The sequence below is a fragment of the Centruroides sculpturatus genome, unplaced genomic scaffold (genome assembly GCF_000671375.1).
Source record: "Centruroides sculpturatus isolate CEXI.00-Female unplaced genomic scaffold, Cexi_2.0 scaffold31, whole genome shotgun sequence".
Classification (NCBI taxonomy): Eukaryota; Metazoa; Arthropoda; class Arachnida; order Scorpiones; family Buthidae; genus Centruroides; species Centruroides sculpturatus.
This window is the reverse complement of record NW_019384496.1, coordinates 469,899-495,599: the sequence shown is the minus strand read 5'-3', so window position 1 is coordinate 495,599 and position 25,701 is coordinate 469,899. Positions and strand designations below refer to the sequence as shown.

Below are 25,701 nucleotides of genomic sequence, written 5' to 3'. Positions count from 1 at the left end.
ACTTTATTTGAGGTATCATACTTAGATCTGGTTACTAGCATAATAAATATCTCCACAGAATGTGAGTGTGTGGTCACTCTTAGCTTCATTTCTCCCCATAGACCTTACTGGCATGGGTGTCCCTGCCAGGAGCTTGTGCTCCAGCCTGCATTGCTGTATGGTTCAGTAAAATTACTGGGCTCTCCTACCACGACCAGGTGGTGACCATGGGAGAGATATTATTATCATCATTATCAATTCATTTCGATTATATATATAGATGGGAACTATAAATTCTTTTGTGGGTTGTTATGCAGGTCTCCTTATCGCTGAACATCAGAAATGCAAAAATGATTTGATGTTTTTGTTAAATACATAATCTGGGGGTCAATAAGAAGGCAAATATTCTATAAAGGGGTCGACGGGATAAAAAGTTTGGGGACCCCTAGTTTAAATGCATATTTATATTCTTTAATGGATCATGTTGAAATTGGGCTAATTCCACTGCCAGGGTTTCTGACCTGTAGTCTTTTGTTCTAAAGCAGGGATGGCCAACACGTAGACCGTGGTCGACCAGTCGACTGCAAAGGTTTTGAAAGTAGCCCGCGAAGCTAAAGTTGAACAATTTGCTTTCATTTAAATTAATGTTTAAAAATCTTAATTTGATAATCTATTCTTACAATAATAGACTGTCTTTGCAACGTACCCATACTGTTTGTATTTATCCCGATGAACAATGCAAATGAATGTTAATGCATGCGCATATAAAAATTTTAAAATTGTTTGCCCATATTCATAGTCGCCCGCAGACTACATTTTACCAAAAAAGTAACCCCTAAGGGATAATAGTTTGGCCACACCTGTTCTAAAGNGAAACAACGTTATAGGGGGTCAACTGTACAATAGCAATTTTATCAATTTTTCACATACAGTATAGAAATTTGTAATAATATTTTATTATAACTACATTATGTATCTTAATTTTAATTAATTCAAAGTATGTTAAAATATAAATACATATTGTGTGATTATTTTTATATTTTAGAAAATACAAGGGAAGCAGTGCTTCCACAGCTTCCATGGACGGCACGCCACTGCTAAATGAGGACTATTTTTTAAGACAATTATTTAAATTCAAATCTAATTCCTTGCTTATAAACTCCTTAGATATATATGATATATATTTACCATATAAATGTTAATTATTCACCATGTATACACTATACTAACAGACTCTGCCACGCGTTGTTGTGGCTCAAAATGTATCTATTATAAATGTATTTAACGGAATAATATACACCCTATGTCCACCCTGAAGTTCCATTCTAAATATTNAAACAGTAATTAAAATTAAACAGTTTAGCGTAATTACGATTAACTTTTTTTTTTTTTTTTTTAAACTTATGTTCTGTTGAACCTCCAATAACGGCCACCTCTTAAAAAAGGCCACCTGTAAACGGTTGTTATTTTCTCAGAAACAAAAAAAAGGAATACAAAATAACCTGTAAACAACGGCCATTAAAAAAAAAACAGATTCAGTCAGTGTCCGTTGTTCGGAGGTTCGACTGTATAAATGCTTCGTTAAAATTATTTATTTTTATTTCAGATTCCAGATCTTCTACAAAAAAGTTTACCTACAGAGCACGATACTTGTTTTCTATATACTGTTCATATGAAATTTTCTTCAGTTAATAACTTGGGAATATTACGAGATGCTGAAAATGTTGAAAACGGAACAAGTGAATATGGAATTTTAACAACAAAACAATTTCCAACAGTTAATAGCAATTATTTTAAGATAAATTAATGATTTAAATCTTACAATTCAACATTTATAATTCTGATTTACTTCTGTTTTATTAATTATAAATATTTTTAATATTATGAAAGTAACTACTAAGTTAAGTAACCAAAGTATTTATAATTTCATATAAATACTTAATAGTGAGTCATATCTTGAAAATTAATTTGTCTGGAAACAAAGATTGGCTAGAGATTTGGCTAACATAATTGGCAATGATCTGTACTGTAAGCTGGAGTTGCTGGTTTGTGTCCTGCTTTAGACTGATCTTTTCTAACATTATATTATAAATTTATTTATAGTTGTGAAATTTAACACAAGCTGGCAGCTTAACCATCTGCATTTAGTCCAAATTATGTAATATCTTTACAATTAAGTAGTTGAACTATAAGCCTGATTTTAAATCAGACAGTATCATTTATTATAAAATAAGCATTTTTTTAGAAATGATTTTAGGCTAATTAATTTTGTCCAGCATCAACACCCCAATTTATACTTAGTATAATATTTTGTTACTTTAACTTAGCAGTTACTTTTATGCTATTGAAATTTTTACTACATTTCATTTGTAAGAACGCCGATTAGGGAGGAATTTTATTCCCTACCATCGGGATGGTCTAAGGTCTAAGCGTATGTGGGTGGTGGTTTTGAGAGGCAGCAAAAGACAAGTGTTTTACAGAGGCAAACTGTTTATTCTTGATCAAAAATGTTTACATAAATTTTTTCGTAGGGAAGGTCCTTAGATTCCGAACTTTAAGATGTCTTCGGATCCGATCTGGTCCTGTGTTGTAGGAATTTTGGTTGTGATCAGGTCCTGTGTCGTAGGAGTTTTTGGTGGCGATCTGGTCCTGTTTCAAAGGGGTTTTTGGCGGCGATCTGGTCCAGTGTCGTAGGGGCCCTTGGACAGTGTTGAGAAAAATGTTCGAAGTTTTGAGAGACAGTACACAAAAGATGAACAGAGGTACAAAAAAACAGAGATACATGAACACAACAGAAGTCTAGTGGAAATCTCATTGTCCTTGGAATTGGTGTTTTTATAAGTTTTTCGAGATCAGCTTTTTGCTAATTGGACAGACCTTACATCATCGTTTTCTAATTGTCTCCAGGTGTAAATGGAGCTTTGTAAAGTTTGCGGGAAAGGTCAGCTGGAGATGGTTTATCTGACACCATCTTTTAGACTCTGATTGTGTTTAATTGTTGACTATGACACCTACACTCATTTTGATATTTTTTCTAGTTTCATTTTGCTTTCTAAACTGCATCTTAACTTTTTAAATTTTCTTTTTCTAAATCTAAAATTTTGTTTTTCCCTCTACTCTTTATGAGCGTTGACGTCAAAGTCCGGTGTCGCCGATTTGACACTTATATAATTTGTTTTCTTGACGATTGAACTTAACAAATTTTTACATGTCTTTCTTTTTGGGGGGGCTATTTCTGGGGCCTCACACATTACTTTGAGTCCACTAAAGACGGTATATATTAATATCTTATATCAGAATGCATAGTGAATTTATAATATTGATATACCAGAGCAAAAAGAGATCTATTCTCAGTCTACTTCTTCCATCTATACTTCAGCAATGCTTGCAATTTATGATTGCAGACTTTAGAACTGGTCACTATTTTAACTAAAAGTAAATTTTTCCCTTTGTCATTATTTTTGAAAAATGTCATTAAGAGTCTCTCTTGTAAAGATATTATTGTACAGTATTTATTCTATTTTAATGTGCACCTTTTTCAACTTTTTGAGAAGTTGAGAAATGAAGTGCACATTAGATTTAAAATATAAGTAAGGAACTGGAAGCAAAACATATTAAGTGACAGTATCATTTCAAGTATTATAGCATGTTAAACCTATTAACTCAATTTGAACAGATTTTATCATGGTTAATTGATTTTACTTTATTTGAGTGTCACCTATCTATTGAGATTTTGCTGATTTTAATAGTGAAATATATTTAAATTAACAAATTTTATTGGGTTGTTCGGAAAGTAATTTTGTTTTTTTTTTACCACTAGACAGATTAGTCGTACTTTTCCTGCCATTTTCATTTTAAACTGTATTATCATTATATATTTTGACAGCTAGCATTTTAAGGCTTATTTGTAAAAAATTTTGTTTGATTTTGTGCAATTGTTTATTTTTTGTGTCCTATTAAATATGTAAGATCGAAAGCAGCATTTTCGGCATATTTTGCTCTTTTATTACTGAAAAAGTAAGAATGCTGTTCAAGCGAGAAAAAAATTGTGTGACGTGTATGGAGAAGATGTATTGACAGAACGACAGTGCCAAAACTGGTTTACAAAATTTCGTTCTGGCAATTTCAATATTGAAGATGCACCACATTCTGGATGGCTAGTTGAAGCCAATGAAAACAAAATAAAGGTACTGATTGAAGCAAACTGCCAAATAACAACACATGAAATTACTAAGAGATTAAATTTGTCAAATTGAACTGTTTATGATTATTTGAAACAAATTGGTTTCATTTCAAAGCTTGATATATGGGTTCCAGATATTCTTAAAGAGAGATGCTCTCTGGTGGGATTTTAAGGTAATTTTTTTTAGCTTTTACCAGACAATTTAACAATTGGTTCAAAAGTGTACTGCCATAGAGTAAACAAATTGAGTAATATCATCAAACAGAAAAGGTGGCCAGAATTGATCAACAAAACAGGTATAGTGTTTTACCATGATAATATCAAATTTCACACAAGTTTGGTAACTGGTCAGAAACTGTTATAACTTAGATGGGACCTGCTATCACACCAACCATATTCGCCAGATTGAGCACACTCAGATTATTACTTGTTCCGGTCTATACAAATTTTTTTTAACTGTAAGACATTTACGTGAAATGACAATGTCAAAAATCACTTGGATCAGTTTTTTGTAAGCAACAATCAAAACTTTTATGAATGTGAAATCATGCTACTACCAGAAATGATGACAACANTCGGGGGTGGTCCGTCCGGATACCGTCCCTCCCCACCCGGCCGCCGAACCCATATTGTATAATGTATATTATCGTGGGCCCGGCCGAACCCGTAACGAGCCCGCTAAAAGAGACTCTCCTAGTGTCCGCGGGGTGGAAAGAGTTAAAAAAAAAAAATTATGGCCGGATAGTGGATAGAATAAGAAAGCTAAGCGATGCGGTAGATTAGCGCAGCTATTGGCGGAAACTTTAATGTATTCCAAAAGAGATGGCCAAGAAATACACTCGGTGTCGGTCACCAGGCCCTTGTAAAAACTAAACAAATAGCAGAAAGATTGCTTAATCTCCAATACGTGGTTACCATTTATGCGAAGAAGCGGACCGGCGGGATATACTTTGCGTATTCCGGAGTAAAGACATCCAAGAAAAGCGTCGATTTGTCAGCCAAGAGACGAAGAAAAGGAAAGGAGGCGCCGGGAAGCCAACTTTAGAAAAGATTTGGTGTAGAATGCCATTTGAAAGAATTTGCCGCCCGATGTACTTTACACAAGCTAACATTCGGCTTTAACAGACATTCTTATCCAAATTATCCCGTTCAATTTTATTTCTCCGCTTAAGGTCGTTTTAAGAAAATTCGTTTTTTTTGTTTCACCTAATAACCGCCGCATCCTACTTTAGAGCTAGTAGCGTGGCCAGGTAAGACTCCGCTAGCGCCGAAACTGGATGACAGTCGTTAAGTAAAGCCAAGAGATCCAAAAGGGACCCGACAGTGGCCGAGCGGTCTTCGTTCCCCAACACTGGCACTTCGGTGGTGGATTCGCGCCTGGCCAGGTGGAGTTTTCCGGGTTTCCTCCACGTCCGTAACGCCGGATAATCGGACGCACGCGTCCATATTCTGGTAACAAAAGCGCATTTCGAAGAAGCAAATGGCGCGATAATAATATAAAAAAAGAAAGGCACCCTTACCTAAAATAGCTATTAATCCTTTGAAAATATCATTTAAAAATATTAAACTACAATAATTTTAAATAAATGAAGCGTATGGAAGTAAATAGGTGGCATAATTCGATTCAGGTATTTAGTGACGTCTCTAGGCCAACCGGAAATTCGTAGAGCCGTCTATCTCGATATTTACGCCAGAACGGAGACGTCCGCGGGTTCCACCGTCTGGAGGAGAGTGATCGACGGACAACTGTCAGTGGGAAGCCGAACCACTCGGAGAAAGGAGAAATCGGTAATCCTCCTCTTTCTTCATTCTTCTCGTCTTTCTTCCTTAACAAAATTCCCGTTTTCAGTTGACCGTCGAATATTTTCCTCCCTCCCCGCCAGAAGACGCGCTCCGCCTCGATAACCGTCGATTGCTGATACCCGCTCCCAGCCCCGAACTGGGCGCAGAAGATATACCTCCGCTTTTCCAGGTATCTTTTTCAGGTATTTATCTTATCGTGTCCGAATTCAAATGATTTTTCCCACGGTCGTTGCAGGATGGTGCCGACGACTATTTGCTGGTGCCCGAATCCTCTCTAGACGAATCGGGAACCTCCTGCGACAAAATTGGCGTTTCGTACGAAGCCTTCTACCGGCAGAAGAACAAATGCCTGAAAGCCCGAGGATCGCGAGTGTCTCTCTCTTCTTACGCTTTATTCTAATTTATCCTTTCTAACCTCTTCTTTCCCATTAGATGTCTGAAGAATCAACCGTTGGACCTGTGGACTCGAGACAGGGTGAGTATTTTCGCTTATCTTTCCAACCACCGCAAATTCTATGGTACCGACGGAAATTCCGCAGGCCAAACTGCGCGCCGGACTGAAGGGCGATTATCTTCTGCGCTTCTACGCCCAACCTTCGCGCCGGCCCCTCCTGGTGGACGGAGCCCGCCGACGTCACTGGTTGGCCCTGGAAATGTCTGGAAATTCTTCCGCTCGTCTGCGTCTAGAGATGAACGCCGCCAACGTCAGCGTCCTGTCTCCGGGGTGAGTTCTCTTGCCGGTTTTTCTTTAGGATTTTCTGCATGGCTGACCGTTGCTCCTTTAGCCGTCGGGCCCAAATATCGTTCGTCGTCACCAAATACTTTGGAAGAGTGCCGATTATCGTCGCGCTGGTCACCAACACGGGTCTGGCTCCGGCCTCTTTCTCCGTATCCGCGACTGACTGTTCGTCCCGTACCTCCAGCGTCTCGGTCTCTCCCCAATCCTCCAGAAGCGTCGTCCTGGACCTTTCTCTCGACTCGGCCCGGATCTCGGAATTCTCTTGTTCGGGTAAGTCCCTTCGGTCGCAGTTTCGAAACCGACCAAAAAGATTCCATGACCAATCTTTTCCTAGTGGAAGTGAGGTCGGTCCGAAGTGGACGGACGGTGGCCTCCAGAGAAGCGCTCTTCCGAAGAGGACGTTACTGTTCTTGCTATCAGTATTGTCGATGTTCGGTGAGTTTTTCGTTTTCTCCCGCCTTTCGGTGGCTCTTCGGCTGCTTTTTTATTGGCTTTTTCTCTTCAGTGCGGTGACGACGGCTTTCGGTGTCGTTCCATCTCCCAGAAAGCGTTCGCTTCTTCCGGTTTTCGGGGTTCGCTTCCGGTGACGGCTGGTCGTCCGACGCCCCACTTCGCTATTAGACTGAGAATGGCGTCGGCGGTAATCGTCGTCTTCCTGGTTCTAGGTAAGTTAGTTTTAGTTTTTGTAACTCTTTTCCCCTAGTTCTTCTCTTCTCCTCTGTCTTTTCAGGATTAGCCAAGGAAATTGTTAGGCTGACCCTGTGGCCGGCAGCCGGACACTTCGGCATAAAGAGCTGTCTATTTGGCAGGAGGAAGATCGCCCGTTACTGGGAACCGGAGCTAAGGGAAGCCAGAGTAGTGTTCGAAGACGGACATCCCGTTCACCCGGACACGTAAAACGTCGCTTCTTCTTACTTTCGACGATGATATAAAAGTGTAACATCGTGTTTTATTTTCAGGAGAGAACGGGTTCGAACGATAAGCTACCAAGCGGAGTCGGCGCTGAACCTGCTCTTCTTCTTCGTTTGGCCATTTCTATTGTTGCATTCCATCTACGTTACGGTGGTGGGATGGAGGAGGGACCGAAAAGTAAACGATTCGATAAACGGCAATTCCGTGTCCTGTAAATCGACTGAACCGACTTTAATTTCAGGCTTATTCGGAGGAACGACCAGAATACAGAGAGGAGAAACTCTATTTACGCCAGAGATTTTCGGACGGAGAAAAACTGGCCAATTCTCTTTCCATGCGTAGTTACGTGGAGGCCAAAGCGCGAGTGGAAAGAATGGCGAAAGAACTTTCGACTTCCATTCGATAATGGCTGGCTTAAGAGAATAAATCCGAGTTTTCGTTCCCTTTAAAATTTTCTTGGCTCTTCCGTCATTTGGCAACGTTAAAATATCGCAAATGAAAATAGAGAAGAATTTTACGGTCACCTTACGTTGTTTACCACCCTGGCATCTTAATTACTAATACAGGTATACCTGGCCTTACGTCGGTAATTGGTTCCGGGAGAGGCGACCTAAGTCGAATCTACTCGTCGCTAGGCTAAACCGTAAATTACCATTCCCGGTTCTGCATTTTATTTATTAGTGCATTTTTAATAATATATGGTTAATAAGGATCTATTTTAAGCTTACAAATAAATTTTAGTTTTTAATAGAGTACAGAAAAAATTAATCTAAATTTACCAATGCGTGCGCTGTAAATACAGTACATACTTGTATATATTGCCGCGGCTTGCTCTTCCCACCGTGTCATTCGTGGGGTAGAGGTTAGCGGCTCGGCCTATCGAGCAGAGGTCGCCGGTTCAACCCTCACTGATGCAAGTTTTTTTTTGTGTGGGTAAGTTCTCCCGGTCTGAGAACTTATGTAAATACCAACCAATTACCACGTCTCTGTAGGATATAACAGCCAGCTGTCAGGCTGAGAGGGCTCCTTGTTCTCCTACTGCAAGCTGCAGTTGTACATTGTCTGAGTTAATAAATTCCTTTGTGTTTCTAACGACTGATTGCCGTTTGTTCCCGCGACAATATTTTAATAGGATTTTATGCGCTTTAAACGTTTTTCTGGTGATATTACGACTCGGATATTTGTAGCGGACGGACGTAAAGTCGAATAAAATGACTTAAACTTGATTTTTATTTTTCCGTCTACTTTTTTGACAAACGACGTAAGTCGAGGTATACCCGTATATGTCGGTCTACCTTTTTAGGGATCCGGCAATCTCGGACAACGATCGATCGAGTTTAAAGCCCGAAGTTGTTATAGACGCGCTGTTGCCAAACAACATATTGGCGCCTATTCGTCCAATGTTCTGTACGTAGCCGGGACGAATATTTGTCCGCTTCGATGCGTTCGAGTGGGAAAACTGCGAACATTCGGGTAGATTTGGCTAATCCCGAACATTTGCCGCATTGGTAAATGTCGCGCGCCCGACTGAATGAAAATGATGTTTTATCCATTTGGCCGTTCTGTCCAGAAAAATTTTATTTCCCGTAGAAAAAAGTTATTTGCTTTTTAGAAAAGTTTAACTAATACGTGCAGTTTGCCAGGGATAAGAAAGTTGCTAAATGAGGGCAGTTTCCAATATAAACGAAATTTAATTCTTTTCTACAGGGAATTAAATAAGTACAGCTATAAAATTTATTAAACTTCAACTTTATTCCGTTGTTACTTTTATAATAAAACTAGCTGACCCCGTCACGCGTTGTTGTGGCTCAAAATATATCTGTTATAAATGTATAACACTTCCCCCGTGGGGGGAATTTTTCGAAAAATCCCTTCATAGTGTACATTCTCTTGACGTACCCTATTAAAATGCAATCAAAAACGCAAAAAACCACATTTAAAATAGTATAAATAGAAGCAGAGTTCTTTACAGTAAGCCTTAATCCTGTCCATCTCTCCCCCCCCCAGTGCGGGAAATTTTGACATGTATATTATATAAAAACACATGCGCATTCGAATGCAGCATTGTGTCAAAATTTCAAAGGAATTGGTAGGAACAAACGAACATTACATTTTTATTTATATAGATAGATGATGATCTGCTTTAGTTCATCCTCACAGAAAAGCATAATGCCTCACAGAAAAGCAAAATTAGGGCGTCGTACTCGTAGCCTCACAGAAAAGCAAACTTAGGCGTCGTACTCCCATCTGTTGAACATAGAAGCCTTAGCCCTAGATGATATGTTTTAATTTATATGAATGTTTACGGAATAATATACAGCCTATGTCCACCCTGAAGTTCCATTCTAAATATTGGTGAAAGAATTTTTGAAATCGGATGAGTAGTTTCAGAGATTACCCACTACATCCAAACTTACTTACTTACTTACAAACATTACCTCTTTATAATATTAGTATAGATTTAATTTTTCTGAGAGCTTAAAAATCTGGTAACCTATTTATTTGGAAGCTTAAATGTAATAAATAAATAAAAAGTTTTCTGTCAATTTTTGTAACAGAATTTCAATTTAAAATTCTCTATTGTGATATTTTTCATTCAGTTTCAAAATTTTCATTTCAAATATAAAAGTTAGTGTCTTGAAATAAATCAGACTATAATGGGTTGTGATTGGCTTTTATGTGTCAAACACACTGATCTACCATCACATTTTTATTCTTTTTTATATAATTATGCCACAAAACAATTATATTTTACTGCATGGTAATTGATGATTCAAGTTACTTTTTTGGGTAATGACAAAAAGGCATAAATTAAACAGCAAACTTTATCATTCACCACAACAAAAAACAAGTTTTATTTTCATTCATTGTAGAGATTATGAGTTTTGCTTTTATGCATCTCTACATTCATTTTGCACATAACTGAAATTGATTAGGACACAAAATTGCAATTTATAAAGTAACTCAGATATTATCAAAGAGCACATTCTATTTTCTCATATTTCTTGTTCAGTATATGTACATCTCTTTTCACTTTGTCATATTTTTCTAACTGTAATAATGTGTTATTTCATATGGCACAGCAATAGTTTAGTTTGTGGCTGCTTCATGTTTAGCTTATTTAGTTTGAAAAGGTTCTTTTCTTATTCTTACTTTTCTCCTTTTTCATGTTTTGCTGTCCTTTCTTTTTTATTATCCTAAAACAGTTCTCTATCACATGTTTTCTTTTTCTATCATTCTTTCCCCATATCCAACCCTTTCTTAGATTAGACTCTTAACTTTTGGGGAGAACTGGTTAGACAGATATAGAGATCTGTTGAGGACTGCAGAAATTTTAAAAAGATTTGTGCTTCAAGTGGGGACAAAGGAAGAGTGATGGTATGAGAGCAGAAGGGAAGGTGTTGAGAAAAAAAAAAGAGAGAGAGAACTCTTGTAACCATGTGTTTTCTTGGAAGATCTGAATTTAAGAGCAGTGAATAAAGTGGATATTTGCAAGTTCAAACAAATTCCAAGGTTGTGTTTGACAGGAAGGTAGTTTTCAAGCACCTGGACCAAAATGTTTGTCTCATGATTGTCCAAACAGTGTTGTCACAATTTATCAGAACTGAGGATTAATGATTTATTGGCATATGTGAGGACATTTTTGTTTATGCTACTCATTCTCTTGACAGATCCTTTAGATATAAGTATAAATTTTGCCGGAGATGACAAACCACACAAGGAGCATAACAGTAATTGACTGTTTCAACTTTATTACACCAGGAAATGCATTTCAAACTTTCTGCCCCTTCTCAATCCTTTATTACAGATCTTTGACTATTTCTTTCATCTAGTGGTCACTAAGGCTACGGTTACTATGGATGTGAATTCTGACGAAATTTTGTTCTGACGAATTCGTCCTAACAAACAAATACATGTTTTCCAATGAGAGTGTTTACTTTGGCAGTGAAGGGCATGTCAGAACACGCACGATGTAGTCAGAACCATTTGAGCGTTCAAACGAGTTTGATTTGTTCATGCGTTCTGACGTTGAATTTCAAGTGTTTTGGTTTTTCAACATGGATATTGATAAATTGATTAGTATTGTGTTCCGTAATAAGTGTTTGTGGGACATGAAAGACAAAAACTATTAAACAAAGATATTTCTCAGCAGAGGTAGCTCTCATACTGAAATACTCGAAAAACTTTTGTGGGTTGTTCACACAAATCTTGATATAACATTTGGAACCTCTCCCTTATCGTCTCTTGTGGAAAATAAGTGGTTAACATGCTCTGTTTTCCCACCACCTATCAACAATAACTTAATTAATTAATTAATCAACGGATTTTCAAGAAAATAAAACTCAAGTTTGTCCATTTTGCTGGGAGGCAGAAATGTACTGACTATCAGAAAATGCTCACAGTGTAACCACCTTGTTCTGATGAGGATTTCGGATGTACTCGTCAGAACAAAATTTCATCAGAATTCGCATCCATAGTAACCATAGCCTAATGTAACTAAGAAATAGACAAAGATCTGTAATAAAGGATTGAGGAGGGGCAGAAGGTTTGAAATGCATTTCCTGGTGTAATAAAGTTGAAATAGTCAATTACTGGTATGCTCCTTGTGTGGTTTGTCCTCTCTAGCAAAATTTATGCTTATAACTAAAGGACATTTTTGTCTAATGATGAAAGGTTGGAGCTGCCAAATGGAGTCTACCAAAACAAAAAAAAATGGGGAAGGGAAGTCAACCTTCTTTCAGGTACTGTTTCTTGTCAATCAAACAATGAAGAACTTCTGTTCCTTTTGTCTCTATCCTTTACAATATTTTCCTTTTCTATAATTTGCCTTTTACTAATCACATTTATTTAGTTATAAGAATTAGAATAAGTTTCATGTATTTTATTGTGTAATCTAACTTATTACAAAAAAACACAAATAAATTTTGCTGTAATTTTATTATACTAATTTTTTATTTATTTTCAGTTTTTTGGATTTCCAGTTTTCACAGCAAAAACTGCACTGAAAATTGATATAAATATTGAATCTGTAAAAACTTGTATGAAATTCAGTAATGATCAGTTATGTGCTATCCAAGTATTTCATCAATATATATTTACAGAAATTCTTCAAATAGATACTAAAAGATTTCAGTTTGATCCAAAAACAGCCGAGTTCTCTCTATATATTGTTCCAATTATAAAAAATGGTAATTAAAATTTTTTCCATATTAAGATTGTTTTATATAGTATTTCATAAAGAGTTATGTTTTGAATTTATTTTGAAAGTATTGGTTAGAAAATTATTATAAGGAAATTTTAGTCTGTTTTTAGAAATAAGTAATATAAAAAATTTTTATTTTTCTCATTAATCTGTTGAAAAAAATTAAATAAAACTTCATTTAATGCAGAGATGGGAGATGTTTTTTGATGAATACTTTTCTTTTATTTCTTTTAATAGGAATATGAAATTAATGGTCACTTCTTAGTAAATAATTTCTTGACACCTATCACCTTTTTAACTATTTCTTTAATTAAAGTCTGTTCTGACCCTGTGATTGTAGATTTCAAATAGTAAATTAAAACATTCTGAGTTCCATTACTGATGTGCGTCTGTGTACAGTACATACAGCAGATCTTGGATATGTCACTAAAGACTGGAAAATTAGAAATGTTAGAAGGAAGGGAGTAACTGACAGAGTGATATTAGAAATTTGAAAAGACTGCAAATTGCTTGAGTTTTAACCACCAAATTGTTGAAAAAGTTGCCACTGAAATACAAATTGACCAAGGGACTGTTATGCCTAAATCCAGCTTATACAAGGAGTAGAGAGAAAGCACAAAAACTGCTAGATATTACATTAGAAACTCATGGCTAATAACTGGATAAATGATTGTCATTATGATGAAGTAAAAGAATTGTGAAAATGATTTTAATGATGTTCCATGGTAATTCTCATATGGAATGTGGATTTTCCACCAACAAAGTATGGTTAATGGAAAACCAAAAAGAAGAGATATTTGTAGCACAGGAAATTACACAATGTATTCATGTCAGCTAATGGATTGGGGAAATTGGATATGTCAAAATAGTTTATCCATGCAACTTGAATTGCAACCCAGAGATGCACGGAAGCTATGGTAGCTCATAAATAGGAAGATATAAGGCAAGAGAAAGAGTGGAGTGAGAAGTTGATGGCTGCAGAAATGGTGAGAGTTAAAAAAAAAAAAAAAGATTATGATTCTTGCAGAAGCTAATAGAGATTGAGGACATTAATACACATTTGGAAGAAATGCAAAAAGGTTTATTTTATTCTATAACTAATAAAGAGTATGATTATTTTATGCAATTCACAGTGAGTAAATATCACAATTTGGAAAAATTGTATTTGGTTTACATTATAAGGTTGATAGTGTCAATTTGAATTTCCTTATTTTAATAAAATTGTCATTTTGAACCTGTATGTGATATAGAATCTTCTGCACATGAAGTAACAATACACAAATTGATTAATCAAACTATTACAAAATATGATTTTTTTTTTTTTTTCAAGGGGAATTGAATAGTCTTATAACTGTGAGTTTTATTTGGTAACATAAAATAAATTGTGAACTGTTTTTAATTTATGCAGTGGGTTGTTTTCAGTTAGTTAGGGAAAAATGCAGGTTTTCATCCTGGAAAACTTGGAAATCTCAGGAAAAATGGAAATTGTTGGACACCCTGTAACCTAAAATATTATATAACAAGCAATTTTATATCTAACTAGCAGACCCCGCCACGCCTTATTGTGGCTCAAAATGTATCTATTATAAATGTATAACACTTCCCCCGTGGGGAAAAATTTTTTCTTAGTGTACATTCTCTTGACGTACCCTATTAAAACGCAATCAAAAACGCAAAAACCCGCATCTAAAATAGTATAAATAGAAGCAGAGTTCTTTATGGTAAGCCTTCCCCATAAGGCTTACCGTAAAGAACTGTCCATCTCCCATGTTTAACGGAATAATATACACCCTATGTCCACCCTGAAGTTCCATTCTAAATATTGGTGAAATAATTTTTGAAATCGGATGAGTAGTTTCGGAGATTACCTGCTGCATACAAACTAACATACATACAAACATTACCTCTTTATAATATTAGTATAGATATAATATTTTCTTAGCTAATTTGTTCTGAGTTATATATTTGCAGAATAGACTGGCAATGAATCATTTTATAAACCCAACTTTAGTTTTGAAATTAAAAAGTTTTTGAAATACAATAGAAGTTTGTTAATTTGACATCTAAAGGACCAGGGTGATCCCAGATTACTGGAATTTTTTATATTTTCACAAAATTTGATAAGTTACATAGTCTGAACATTGCAAACATTTTTTTTTTTCTATAATCAGATTAAGTATTTTGTGTAAATGTTGGCATTGCCATTGAGTGTAAGTTGACAGTTGATATTGATGGCTAATATTGTCATGAGTTTGGTTGAATGATGAGGCATGTTGCCTAGAAGTCAGATTAGCCGAATGAATGACATTGGGAGAACAATTTGAGAAAGACTTGAGTTGTGGCGATCGTTCGCCATATTGTGCCTATATCAGACAATGGCCTTTGTTTAAGGTAAGCCAAACCGGTACACCGTCCGTTTGACCCGAAGNTAATATTAATAATCAGTTAAAGGAAAATCAAAATATCTAATGATGATCATAATTTGAACTGATAACAAATTTATATTATTATTTATACATAATTGTATGAGAAGAAAATCTTCACTATACACTTTTTATCTTCATGAATGTCTAATAATTTTAATTCTTGATACAAATATACTGAACAAATCTTTACTTCTCTGTTAAGAACACAGAGAAAACAATATAATTTTTCAGCTGTATAAATTATAATGAACTAGTAGCCCAGGCCACCCCCTAGTGGGCGTTCTTGCAGCAGCAGTGTCATTCCATGGTATAAATAATAAATTCATATCAATGGGAGAGAATAATAAATAATAAATTCATATCCCATGGGAGAGAATTCCCCTCCCCACGGGGAGGAGAACCATGTCCTTATAGATTATCTTTAAATTTTTCCCCTTCCTATGGGGGAATCCCCCTCGGAGAATTTATTTCCTTCCTTGTGGGGGGGAGTTAGGTTTACCCCAACAGGAAGGGCATTCTAGCAGCAGCGGTGTCATTCTATGATATAAATAATAAATTTATATTACAAATAAAAATAATAATATACTGAATTTCTCTTGGCATACCCCTACTAAAATGCAGCCAAAAACGCAAAAAACTGCATCTAAAATAGTATAAATAGAAGCAGAGTTCTTTACTGTAAGCCTTAATCCTGTCCATCTCCCCCCAGTGCGGGAAATTTTGACATGTATATCAATATATAAAACACATGCGCATTCGAATGCAGCATTGTGTCAAAATTTCAAAGGAATTGGTAGGAACAAACGAACATTACATTTTTATTTATATAGATAGATGATGATCTGCTTTAGTTCATCCTCACAGAAAAGCATAATGCCTCACAGAAAANTAATATACTGAATTTCTCTTGGCATACCCTACTAAAACACAGTCAAAAATGCAAAAACCGCATCTAAAATAGTACAGTAGAATCTGAGTTCTTCAGGGTAATCCTTGACCCTCTCACCCATGGGGGAATTTTAAAAAATCCCTTCTTAATGTGCATTCTCATGGCATACCCTAGTAAACTGCATTTTTTGTTATTTTAATATTGTTATACAAAAACCTGAGTTTATTGTTAATTTAAATAATAGCTAGGGACACTCCCTAGTGGCCATTCTAGGCATACTGTTACAGATATACAGACACGTGATCAATGGCTTAATCTAATAATATAAGTCATATCATTAATATGTGATGTATGATATATGAATTGCACATGTCAGTTTCATATTACCTGTGTAGCTTTTGTCATAAATAAATTTGTTGTTTTTATTCCATTCATTTAAAAAACTACATAATAAAGATAAATTCAGAATAAATATAAATAAGAAATAATTAAGATTCTTCCTTTCTGAAGTATGATTTTCAACACTATTAAAAGAAAAATCTTTTCTGTAGTCTTGTTTGTTTATTGTGTTTAGAGAATTCATGTCATTATGAAGAGAATTTCTATGGAGTACACAAATATATCTGAACTCTAAATAAATTATATATATTTGTATGTACTGATATTATATTTTAACTTGTCTTTTCAGATGAATGTAATTCTAATGGAATTGACTGGAACTTGATAAATCTAGTTTGTTGTCACGTAAATACAGAAAAACAAGAATTGATTAAAAGGAATAAAAATGTAATAAATTCAAAATCATATGATGATGCTGTAATATATACTTGGTATAATGATACCAGAAGAAAACATTTTTTTTATGTTAATGAAATTTTACATCAGAAATCACCATTATCTTGTTTTCCATCCAAAGAATATAAGAACTATAAACAGTACTTTAATGATAAATACAGTGTTGAAATTGAAAATGAAAATCAATTTCTTTTATCTTGTGGTTATATTAATAATACATTTTGTACAAAAATAACCTCTAGATATTCAGATCAATATGGCAAATCACTGAAAAAAAGTAGCATTGAAAAACTGAAGAAACAAACAATTGTCAATCTTGTTCCTGAACTTTGCATTATTATACCTTTATCATATTCTTTTTTCAGAAAGATTTTAACACTTCCTTCGGTTTTATATCGATTGAGCTCATATATTCAAGCTGATCAGTTTCGTTTTATAATTGCTAAAGAGGCTAACATTGGTTTGGCTGAACTTCCACCTGATTTTAAATGGCCAACTTTTGAATATAATAATTATCATCAGAAGAGTTCTGAAAATTTATCCAATTTACAAAATGCTGTTAATAACAGAAACAGTCAGATAAGCACAGAAAAAATCAAACTTGGAAAATGTGAAGTATCAAAAATTAATCTGGATTACCAAGAAGATTTAAGTAATTATTGTGGTCCAAACCCTGAGGAAATATTGGCTGCTTTTACTTTAATTCGATCTCAAGATTATTTTAATCTAGAAAGGCTGGAAATTATTGGTGATTCATTTTTAAAATATTCAGTTAGTGTAAACTTATATCTCAAATATAACTTGGATGAAGGAAAATTGACACAATTAAAAGCTTTAATAGTTAGTAACTACAATCTTTACCAATTATCAAAATCAAAAAATTTAGAAAAATGTATCATTGGACAGAAATTTGACTTTAAAAGAAATTGGTTACCACCTTGTTTTACTGTTAAAAAGAAAGAGAATACTACTAAAAATATCAGTACTGGAATAACAGATCAGAATTTATCTGATAAATCTTTAGCTGATTCTGTAGAGGCTTTAATTGGTGTCTATCTATTGAATTGTGGATTTCATGGAGCTTTAAAATTTATGTCATGGTTAAACTTTAAAATATTTGATGGTGTATCTTTGAATTCAAATTATTTACCAATGGAAATTGAAACCATTGATGGTACAGAAGGTGAAAGAAAACTATCTATTCATCCAAAACATTATGAATTTGAAAAGTTGAAAATGAAGAAGTTTGAAGAAAAAATTGGATATACATTTAAAGAAAAATTGTATTTATTAGAAGCTCTCACTCATGCTTCTTATTATGAAAAAGGCAGAAATTACAATTGTTATCAGAGATTAGAATTTTTAGGTGATGCGGTTCTTGATTACATAATAACTCGATATTTGTATGAAGATCCAAGAAAACATATGCCAGGTGTTTTAACAGATTTACGTGCAGCTCTTGTCAATAATCGTACTTTTGCAGTATTGGCTGTGAAACAGAAATTTCATAAATATCTTCAAAGTAATTCAGAGAACCTTTTTAAGGTCATTGATAGATTTGTAACAAAAGTTATGGAAAGTGAAAATATTCAGGTAACCATAGTAATTTAATAATAATATTTCTCATATTTCTTTTTTGATAAATTTTATTAATGTTTTAGGATTTTCTTAATGAAACGGAACAAATGGATGATATATATGAAATTGAAGTACCAAAACCTTTATCTGATATATTTGAATCAGTGGCTGGGGCTATATATATTGACAGTGGAATGTCTTTAGAAACTGTGTGGGATGTTTATTATCCAATGATGAAATCAAGTTTTGGTAATATTTTGGAACTATTTTAGTAAATTATTAATTTATTAATTAATATAAACATTGTTTTCGCATTTCAAATAAATATAAATGAAAAGAAATAATATATTAACTAAAATAGTTTTATTAGTGAAATATATTTAAATACAAACATAACAATTTCTTCCTAACAAATATCTTAGCTTACCAGCATTTTTCACAATACATTGGATTATCCATTTTTTTTTTTTTTTTTGTTATTTTTTATGCCATTTCAGATGAATTGCTTAGAAAAATTACTGTAAAATTTTAATGTTAATACAGTTATCACTTTAGTGATAATGAAAACAAGTACTTTCAATGTCACATAGACATCTTCCTCAGGAAGATTAGAATGTTTTAAAACTTTTTAATTTAAAACTAATACTAACTAAAACTAATGTAAAATTCGATTTGCTAAAAGAGCACAATTAAATTTGTAAATATCAAAATTTGAACATAAATATTAGTATACTATATTTTCAATATACAGTAGAGCGTTGTTTATCCGAAAACCAATCAATTGAAAGTGTTCCAGTTGGACTGTGTTGTGCTGAATTGAACATTTTTTATACTAGATTAACTTCCAAAAAATTTTTTTTGTTTTTATATTTTTCAATATATTTATTTTGTTTGTACAAAATAAAGAAATAATTTTTAACAATACAATAGTCATGATTATTATTTTTAAAAATTTATGTTAGGCTTAACATCAATGAAAATTCAACGCAAAACGACACGCAACGGAGAAAAATTTCAACATGGGATAGATTAATATTTTTTTCATACATGATTGGTTATCCGAAAAATAACTTATCTGAACAACCCCAATTGATTTGGATAAACAACTCTCTACTGTATTTCAATTAATCTACCTGAGGAAGACGTCTATGCAATGTTGAAAGTACTTGTTTTTATTATCACTATGAAAATATAGTTAATAGTAAATTATCACTTTAGTGATTAGCACTTTAATGTTAATAGAGTTAATACATCATTGTTTTGATGTTGAAAGACAGTTTTGTTTATTTCATATATAATTATTGGTGTGAAGAATATAGTTTATTTAATGACACCATAAAACATTAAATTAAACATGATGGCAAGAATAAATTCATAATGGACAATCTCCTTCATATCCAAAAATGTCACTAGCAATATTTTAATGTTGGAATTTTGGCTGTTTCTCTCCACTCTCTTTATTTAACTATCAAAGCTGTACACTCAAGTTTCACTGCCAATAATAGAGAGGTTACGACCATCATATTCAGCCCAAAACATGAACGGCGGACGGTTGAGTGCCGCCATCTGGCAATTCTAGATGGTCGATAATGGCGTTCGCTACGTCTAGCTTGGCAAGTAGAAGATCGGTTTAAACGTCTTTATTTTTTTGTGTTTGGGGTTAAAATTATGACCTATTTTATTAAAATAATGATTATTTAAGCATTTATGAATAATATTGTAAAGATACAGATGATTTTAATCCAGAAATTATTTAATTATTCAATTTTTTAGCGAGCAATGCGAAGTGCCTATAGAATTTACATATATTTGTCTTCATAATAGCCTATCTTAAGGTAGGCATTTTCTACCATCGATAGCTTAATACGTTTGTAAATTTTCTAAAAATTAATTTTCTGAATTTACATAAGCCACTACTTCCCTCGACAAAGGTATGAGGTAGTCCTATCATCCGATTGTACGGCACCACGCTAATTAAAAATAATTATTTAGTGTTATTAAACATCCTATAAATACTTTAAAGTAGTTTAATTTGTTTATTTACCTTCGCTGATAACCCTCAATGTCAAATGTATCCGCCATTTTTTCAACAAATTTCCCATTAGTTGATGCGCAATGTTCACTGAGTCACATGATGTTGTGAACGTGCACCACAACGATTTTTTCTTGGGGTTAAAACGTAAACCGTGTACTTCTGTTTGCAATGTATAAGTAACGTTTGAACTTGCGCCGCAACCTCTCTAATGACATTGTCAGCCCAACTTGGACCAGTATCAAACATTTCCAACTTGTTCTATGAGATTTCCAGATGGATTTGTTTTTGCTGATCTATGAGAAAATGAGGAACAAACTTTGTTGGTTTATGTCTCAGCCTAAGATCTTTCATTGTGATGATTCTAAACTCAGTAAAGTGACACATGCAGAAAATGTCACATCATGCCAGAAACTATACAACACATCACTTCCGGTTGCAAGCTCTTGGCACAGACAGATTACTTACATAGACACAATCAAGTAGCAAATATAATACACCAAGAGCTTGCAAACAAACACAAATTGGTAGATATCCACGAACCATACTACAAGTATATTCCACAGACAGTATTGGAAAACAACACACACAACATGTACTACGACAGAGCCATAATTACAGATAAAGACCACAACAGACCAGACATCACACTCATGTGATTTTATTTTGTGTTTGTCAATACATTATAGACATAGCCATTCCAAACACTCACAATGTACAAAACACATGCACTGAAAAAATTAGCAAGTACACAGAACTCGCCCAGGAAATAAGGCATCTATGGAGGATGGATAGGGTGCTTATTGTACCTGTCATTCTCTCCTGTACAGGTGTGATACCACACACACTACACAAAAGCCTGGGAACATTACAATTGAATAGAAGTACATACATCACACTACACAAAAGCCTGGGAACATTACAATTGAATAGAAATACATACATCACACTACAGAAGGCAACTATATTGAATACATGCCACATTGTTAGGAAATTCCTGAATACAGACACAGACACACTTATTTAATTTTTGTTTTTGGTTGCTATGCCTTGACTCTGGTCCGGCATAGTACACAGCCACCAGTGTGAACCGAGTAACCCACTAAACCCAACATAATAATAATAATAAAACTGCACATGAATACTATTAAGAGTTTCATGCAAGATATTGCAGTTTTAAAATATTGTCCAAACACTTGTTGTCAGAGGTGAAAAGGGGGTTTTAAATGCAATAAAATTAAATAATAAATTGGATAAATTAATTTAACTCATTAATACATGCTACTAAATTTACTATTATTGATGTATTTTAAAATGTTCAATTAATTTATGTTCTTTTTCAGATATATGTGATAACATACCAAAATCATTTGTTAGACAGTTATACGAATTATATCCTAAAACTAAATTTTCGTAAGTACTAGTTTATATATATATTTAAAATATTTGTGCAATTTAAATTCCTAGTAGTGTGGTCCTATACTCTGTATTGAATACCAATCAGATCTACTGTAAAACATTCAAGCCAAAATCAACACTACCAATAAAGTATCAATAGTTTACAGTTTTTACAAAAATAATGTACTGAGGATTTTTAGTGGTCTCTTGGAATTCTACATAAATCTTGTTATGTACATCTGATTTTGTATGGATTATATAATATACAGAGTGATCATAATTAAAAACTAATGTTCAAAGCTCTGTCAAATGAAGTAGTGGGCAAATTTCAAGCAAATTTGGTATCCATTGTCCTGAGTATATGGTTTCAATTAGTAATAGCATATATAGCAATTAATTTGAATGAAAAATTGAATGAAATACCAGTAATTCTGAATTCTGTGACTTTTAAGTTTTCACCTTAGGGAAGTCCAGCTCATGCAGGTTTTGTTGTATAAGCCTGCCTTTTTTTTTTATTATTAGTATTATACAATGGGTTAATGAACATAATCCATTCCGAGACTTTGTTCGTTAACAATTATTGATATAGGTTTTTATGGGAATTTGATTAATTCATTCTGGAGACCCCAAAAACTATATACTTTTTTACTATGTTTATTTATATGTAATAGTAAAAATACATATATATGTAGTCTTGCATCTTTATTAGTCATGTTTTTTCCGTTTGTGGGGGTTAAAGAATCTGTCCAATGTCAATTGCTTTTCTCTTTCAGGATTTTTTGGAATTAGTTAATAGTATTGTAATTGTAGAGATCCCAACTCCGTTAATCTGATTCTGGTTTGGATACCACTTGGATGATCATTGTTCAAAAGATCTTTAGTAGCAGATGTCAACATTGGTCCTCTTTTGTCTTCCTCTTTTTCAAAAGAAAACACATCTCGCTGAGTTTCTTGGTATTCTTCATTTGAGAGTTCTTGGAGTTCTGTCGTCAAATCAGTTTCAGGTTCCAATATGAGCTCTAAAATGCTCTTTATTTCTATTTCTCAGATGTGATTTTCATTATTCCATTAGCAGCTTGAGACTTCTTGATATATCTTTCATAGCTAAGATTGTGCCTACTGTAGACCTGTTCAAGCCATATTGCCTAGCAACATCAAACATCTTATGCCCACTTTCTACCTTGGCTATTATCTCTTACTCAGTTTCTATGGTGAGCACAGTTCTTGACACACCTCTTTTTAGGCTCGATAATATTATCAGTTTCTTTTTTAAATAAAAAGTTCAGAAAAGCACTGACCAAAATTCAGAGAACAGAAATCAACTAGCCCACAAAAAATTATTTAAATGCAAGGCCCAGATGAAATTTGAAATTTGGTATTAAAACCTTAATGAATATCCGATGGGACTAGGGTTTCTCATTTCCCGGTCTTTTGCTTGTCCCAGGATCCCAGGACAGAATTAATTATTTTTAAGATATACAAAATATCATGAAATCAAATGATATAATTATTTTTCATTTTTTAAAGTAATTTAATATGCTCTGCAACCTCCAAAATCATATTAATAATGCTGTGTAAGATACATATTAAAAATTACCTTTGAATTACATAGAAATTTTCACAAATAGAAAAAATTTATTAAAGTTTGCTGGAAACTGCATACAATAACCACAAAAAATAAATGCTTTGAATTGAGTTGAAAATTTTTTAAAAAATGAACTTAAATCAAACTTTTAACTTAAAAGGTAATTTCTGTTTTTTAAATAAAGCATGTTACAAAAATTTACAATAATATTTTGTATTAAGATTTTAAAGAGCAAAGATGGTCAATATTCTGATCACTCAATCTGGTTCTTATTTTAGTAATAAGAAGTCCTGCTACCGAGAATGATCTTTTCGATTCAAAATTGATGTGGGTGGCATCGTCTTTAATGCATTTAAGAGAAGACAGATGTTATGTTTTTTCACTTGTAGCCTGGAAGATTTCGAGATTGTAGTGCTTCTTTCGCTCTCTAGTATTCTTGATTTGTCTACCTTGACTGATTTAATAGCAGCATCAAGCTTATGGCCAATAATTCTGAAATTCGTTTGGCTTTAATAATCAGGTTTATGAAGAAAAACTTCATACTTGCAGACTTCGTACTCATTTGTATCCTTGCCCAATTTGCACAACCTGGCTTTATGCAGTTATCGAAGCTATCAGGCATGGTTAAAAATTAAGGCAACATAAGTAAAATTATGCCAGATATTGCAGGTTCTGACAAGTAAAGAATTTTCAGAGTCATGCCACAAATAATCTACATATTGATTATTGACCATTTGTGATATGCCATAACAAGGAAAAATTAAAAAAATTAATAAGTAGGTTTAAAATTAATAAATACAAATGTATTCTGACAGTTTATGAGTTAATTATACTTTCTATTTGCAAAACTTCCTCAACCTTAACACAAAATAGTGAACTTTTAAGAAATTTGTGGGATTTCCCGGGTTAAAAAAACAACCAGATCCTGGGATCTCATTTGAGAAACCCTAGATGGGACAGTTAAACTTTTGCCTTTTGTAAATAAACCCTGACGCAAAACTTAACAAGTGCCCGTCTGACACTCTTGCAAAGACTATAAAAAATTATTTGTCAGAAAGGTAAACAAAAAACTGGAATTACAAGGCAGAGTTTTAAAATTCAGAGGAATACTATCTGATCGGTATCAGGTTGAGCAACGATGTTGATGTCTCCCGCTCTGCGAAAGGTTTCAAATTGTTACCTGAAGACAAGGGAAAATCAATCAGTATTCATTATTTTGTATCTCTTCTTTTTATGTTTATTCAGTAAAGTGTTCATTGTCCGATCATAAAAATCTTTCACAAAAGTGTTTGCTATCCAAACTGTTCATTACCAATCACCCAATGTATAAATTATTATTTGGTTAAATCTGTTAGTATTTTATGTAGATTTTATTTTTATTAATTTGTTCATAAGAATAATATAAAGTATTTTATTACAGAAAACCCAAACCAATGGATGATGGAAGTGTTAAAGTGACAGTAACTGTTAATGGAAATATTGAGTTTGAAGGTTTTGGTGCAAACAAAACTGTTGCAAAAAAAGCTGCTGCCAAAATGGCATTAAATTCTCTGAAAAAGATACTATGAAGGTATTCAATAATAAATTTTTAATCTATTATTTAAAGTGAATCATGGTGTTTCTTTTCAGAATAATTTGTTATAAAGGTTGTATTTCAGGACACAAAAAAATTATATATATATATATATATAAAATTTAGTATGGATAACCACACTGCATATATATCACAAAAACATCTTCACAATATGCACCATTGTTTATCTCATACTTCCTGAATGACCATTGAAAGCATGACACTTACATGTATACAGTTTAAAATATATTGTGTCAAACATTACAAAAAAAAGAAAATTATTTTATTTCTGTTAGTAATTCACTGTGAATGTAATTATAAAATAAGTAAGAAAGTAAGACAGAATACTGAGAACAGAAACTCCTAATCTTTATAAATATAAAAATACCAAATGGCCACTAAATGACAAAATTTTTCAACACACTGCTCTGTTTCTTTTATTTATCAAATAATAATAAATTTTATTAATAACAATTATAAATGCTAACATAAACATGGAAAAATTAAGACAAGATTTTACTATACTTTCTATTTGTGACCACCTCACTTATATAACCATTATGCTGTGGTCAATAGAATAATATGTTTATTTTGGGAATGCATAAT

The 25,701-nt window shown here is 33.5% G+C and overlaps 2 protein-coding genes across 4 annotated transcripts in view; both read left to right on the top strand.

Moving 5' to 3' along the window:
* The window catches only part of LOC111621942 (endoribonuclease Dicer-like), a 120,866-nt gene extending 95,750 nt beyond the window's left edge, over positions 1 to 25,116 (top strand). For both annotated transcript variants that reach the window (XM_023364192.1, XM_023364193.1), the window contains exons 9-14: positions 1,586 to 1,756; positions 12,583 to 12,805; positions 16,823 to 18,522; positions 18,591 to 18,756; positions 21,883 to 21,952; positions 24,943 to 25,116. In XM_023364192.1, the coding sequence (XP_023219960.1) occupies positions 1,586 to 1,756; positions 12,583 to 12,805; positions 16,823 to 18,522; positions 18,591 to 18,756; positions 21,883 to 21,952; positions 24,943 to 25,090 (2,478 nt within the window). In that variant the 3' untranslated portion in view covers positions 25,091 to 25,116. The remainder of the gene's footprint in view (positions 1 to 1,585; positions 1,757 to 12,582; positions 12,806 to 16,822; positions 18,523 to 18,590; positions 18,757 to 21,882; positions 21,953 to 24,942) is intronic.
* Positions 5,759 to 8,276, top strand: LOC111621943 (hapless 2-like). Of its 2 annotated transcripts, none has more exons than XM_023364195.1 (10): positions 5,759 to 5,950; positions 6,012 to 6,134; positions 6,201 to 6,331; positions 6,398 to 6,440; positions 6,718 to 6,974; positions 7,039 to 7,139; positions 7,210 to 7,369; positions 7,435 to 7,597; positions 7,664 to 7,793; positions 7,858 to 8,276. In XM_023364195.1, exons 5-10 carry the CDS (start codon positions 6,728 to 6,730, stop codon positions 8,020 to 8,022), a joined length of 966 nt encoding a protein of 321 aa, XP_023219963.1. In that variant the 5' UTR covers positions 5,759 to 5,950; positions 6,012 to 6,134; positions 6,201 to 6,331; positions 6,398 to 6,440; positions 6,718 to 6,727; the 3' UTR covers positions 8,023 to 8,276. The 2 variants fall into 2 exon arrangements, with proteins under 2 accessions (XP_023219963.1, XP_023219962.1); XM_023364194.1 differs by having other exon boundaries at positions 6,398 to 6,689; positions 6,751 to 6,974.
* Positions 25,117 to 25,701: the final 585 nt, after the last annotated feature.

What these genes read in the sequence shown, in the direction of transcription:
- LOC111621943 (XM_023364194.1), top strand. Translation starts at nt 6,481, where the DNA reads ATGGTACCGACGGAAATTCCGCAGGCCAAACTGCGCGCCGGACTGAAG. An exon ending in GTCAGCGTCCTGTCTCCGGG is followed by an intron (nt 6,690 to 6,750) that starts GTGAGTTCTCTT and finishes TTGCTCCTTTAG; the next exon opens with CCGTCGGGCCCAAATATCGT. An exon ending in ATCAGTATTGTCGATGTTCG is followed by an intron (nt 7,140 to 7,209) that starts GTGAGTTTTTCG and finishes TTTTCTCTTCAG; the next exon opens with TGCGGTGACGACGGCTTTCG.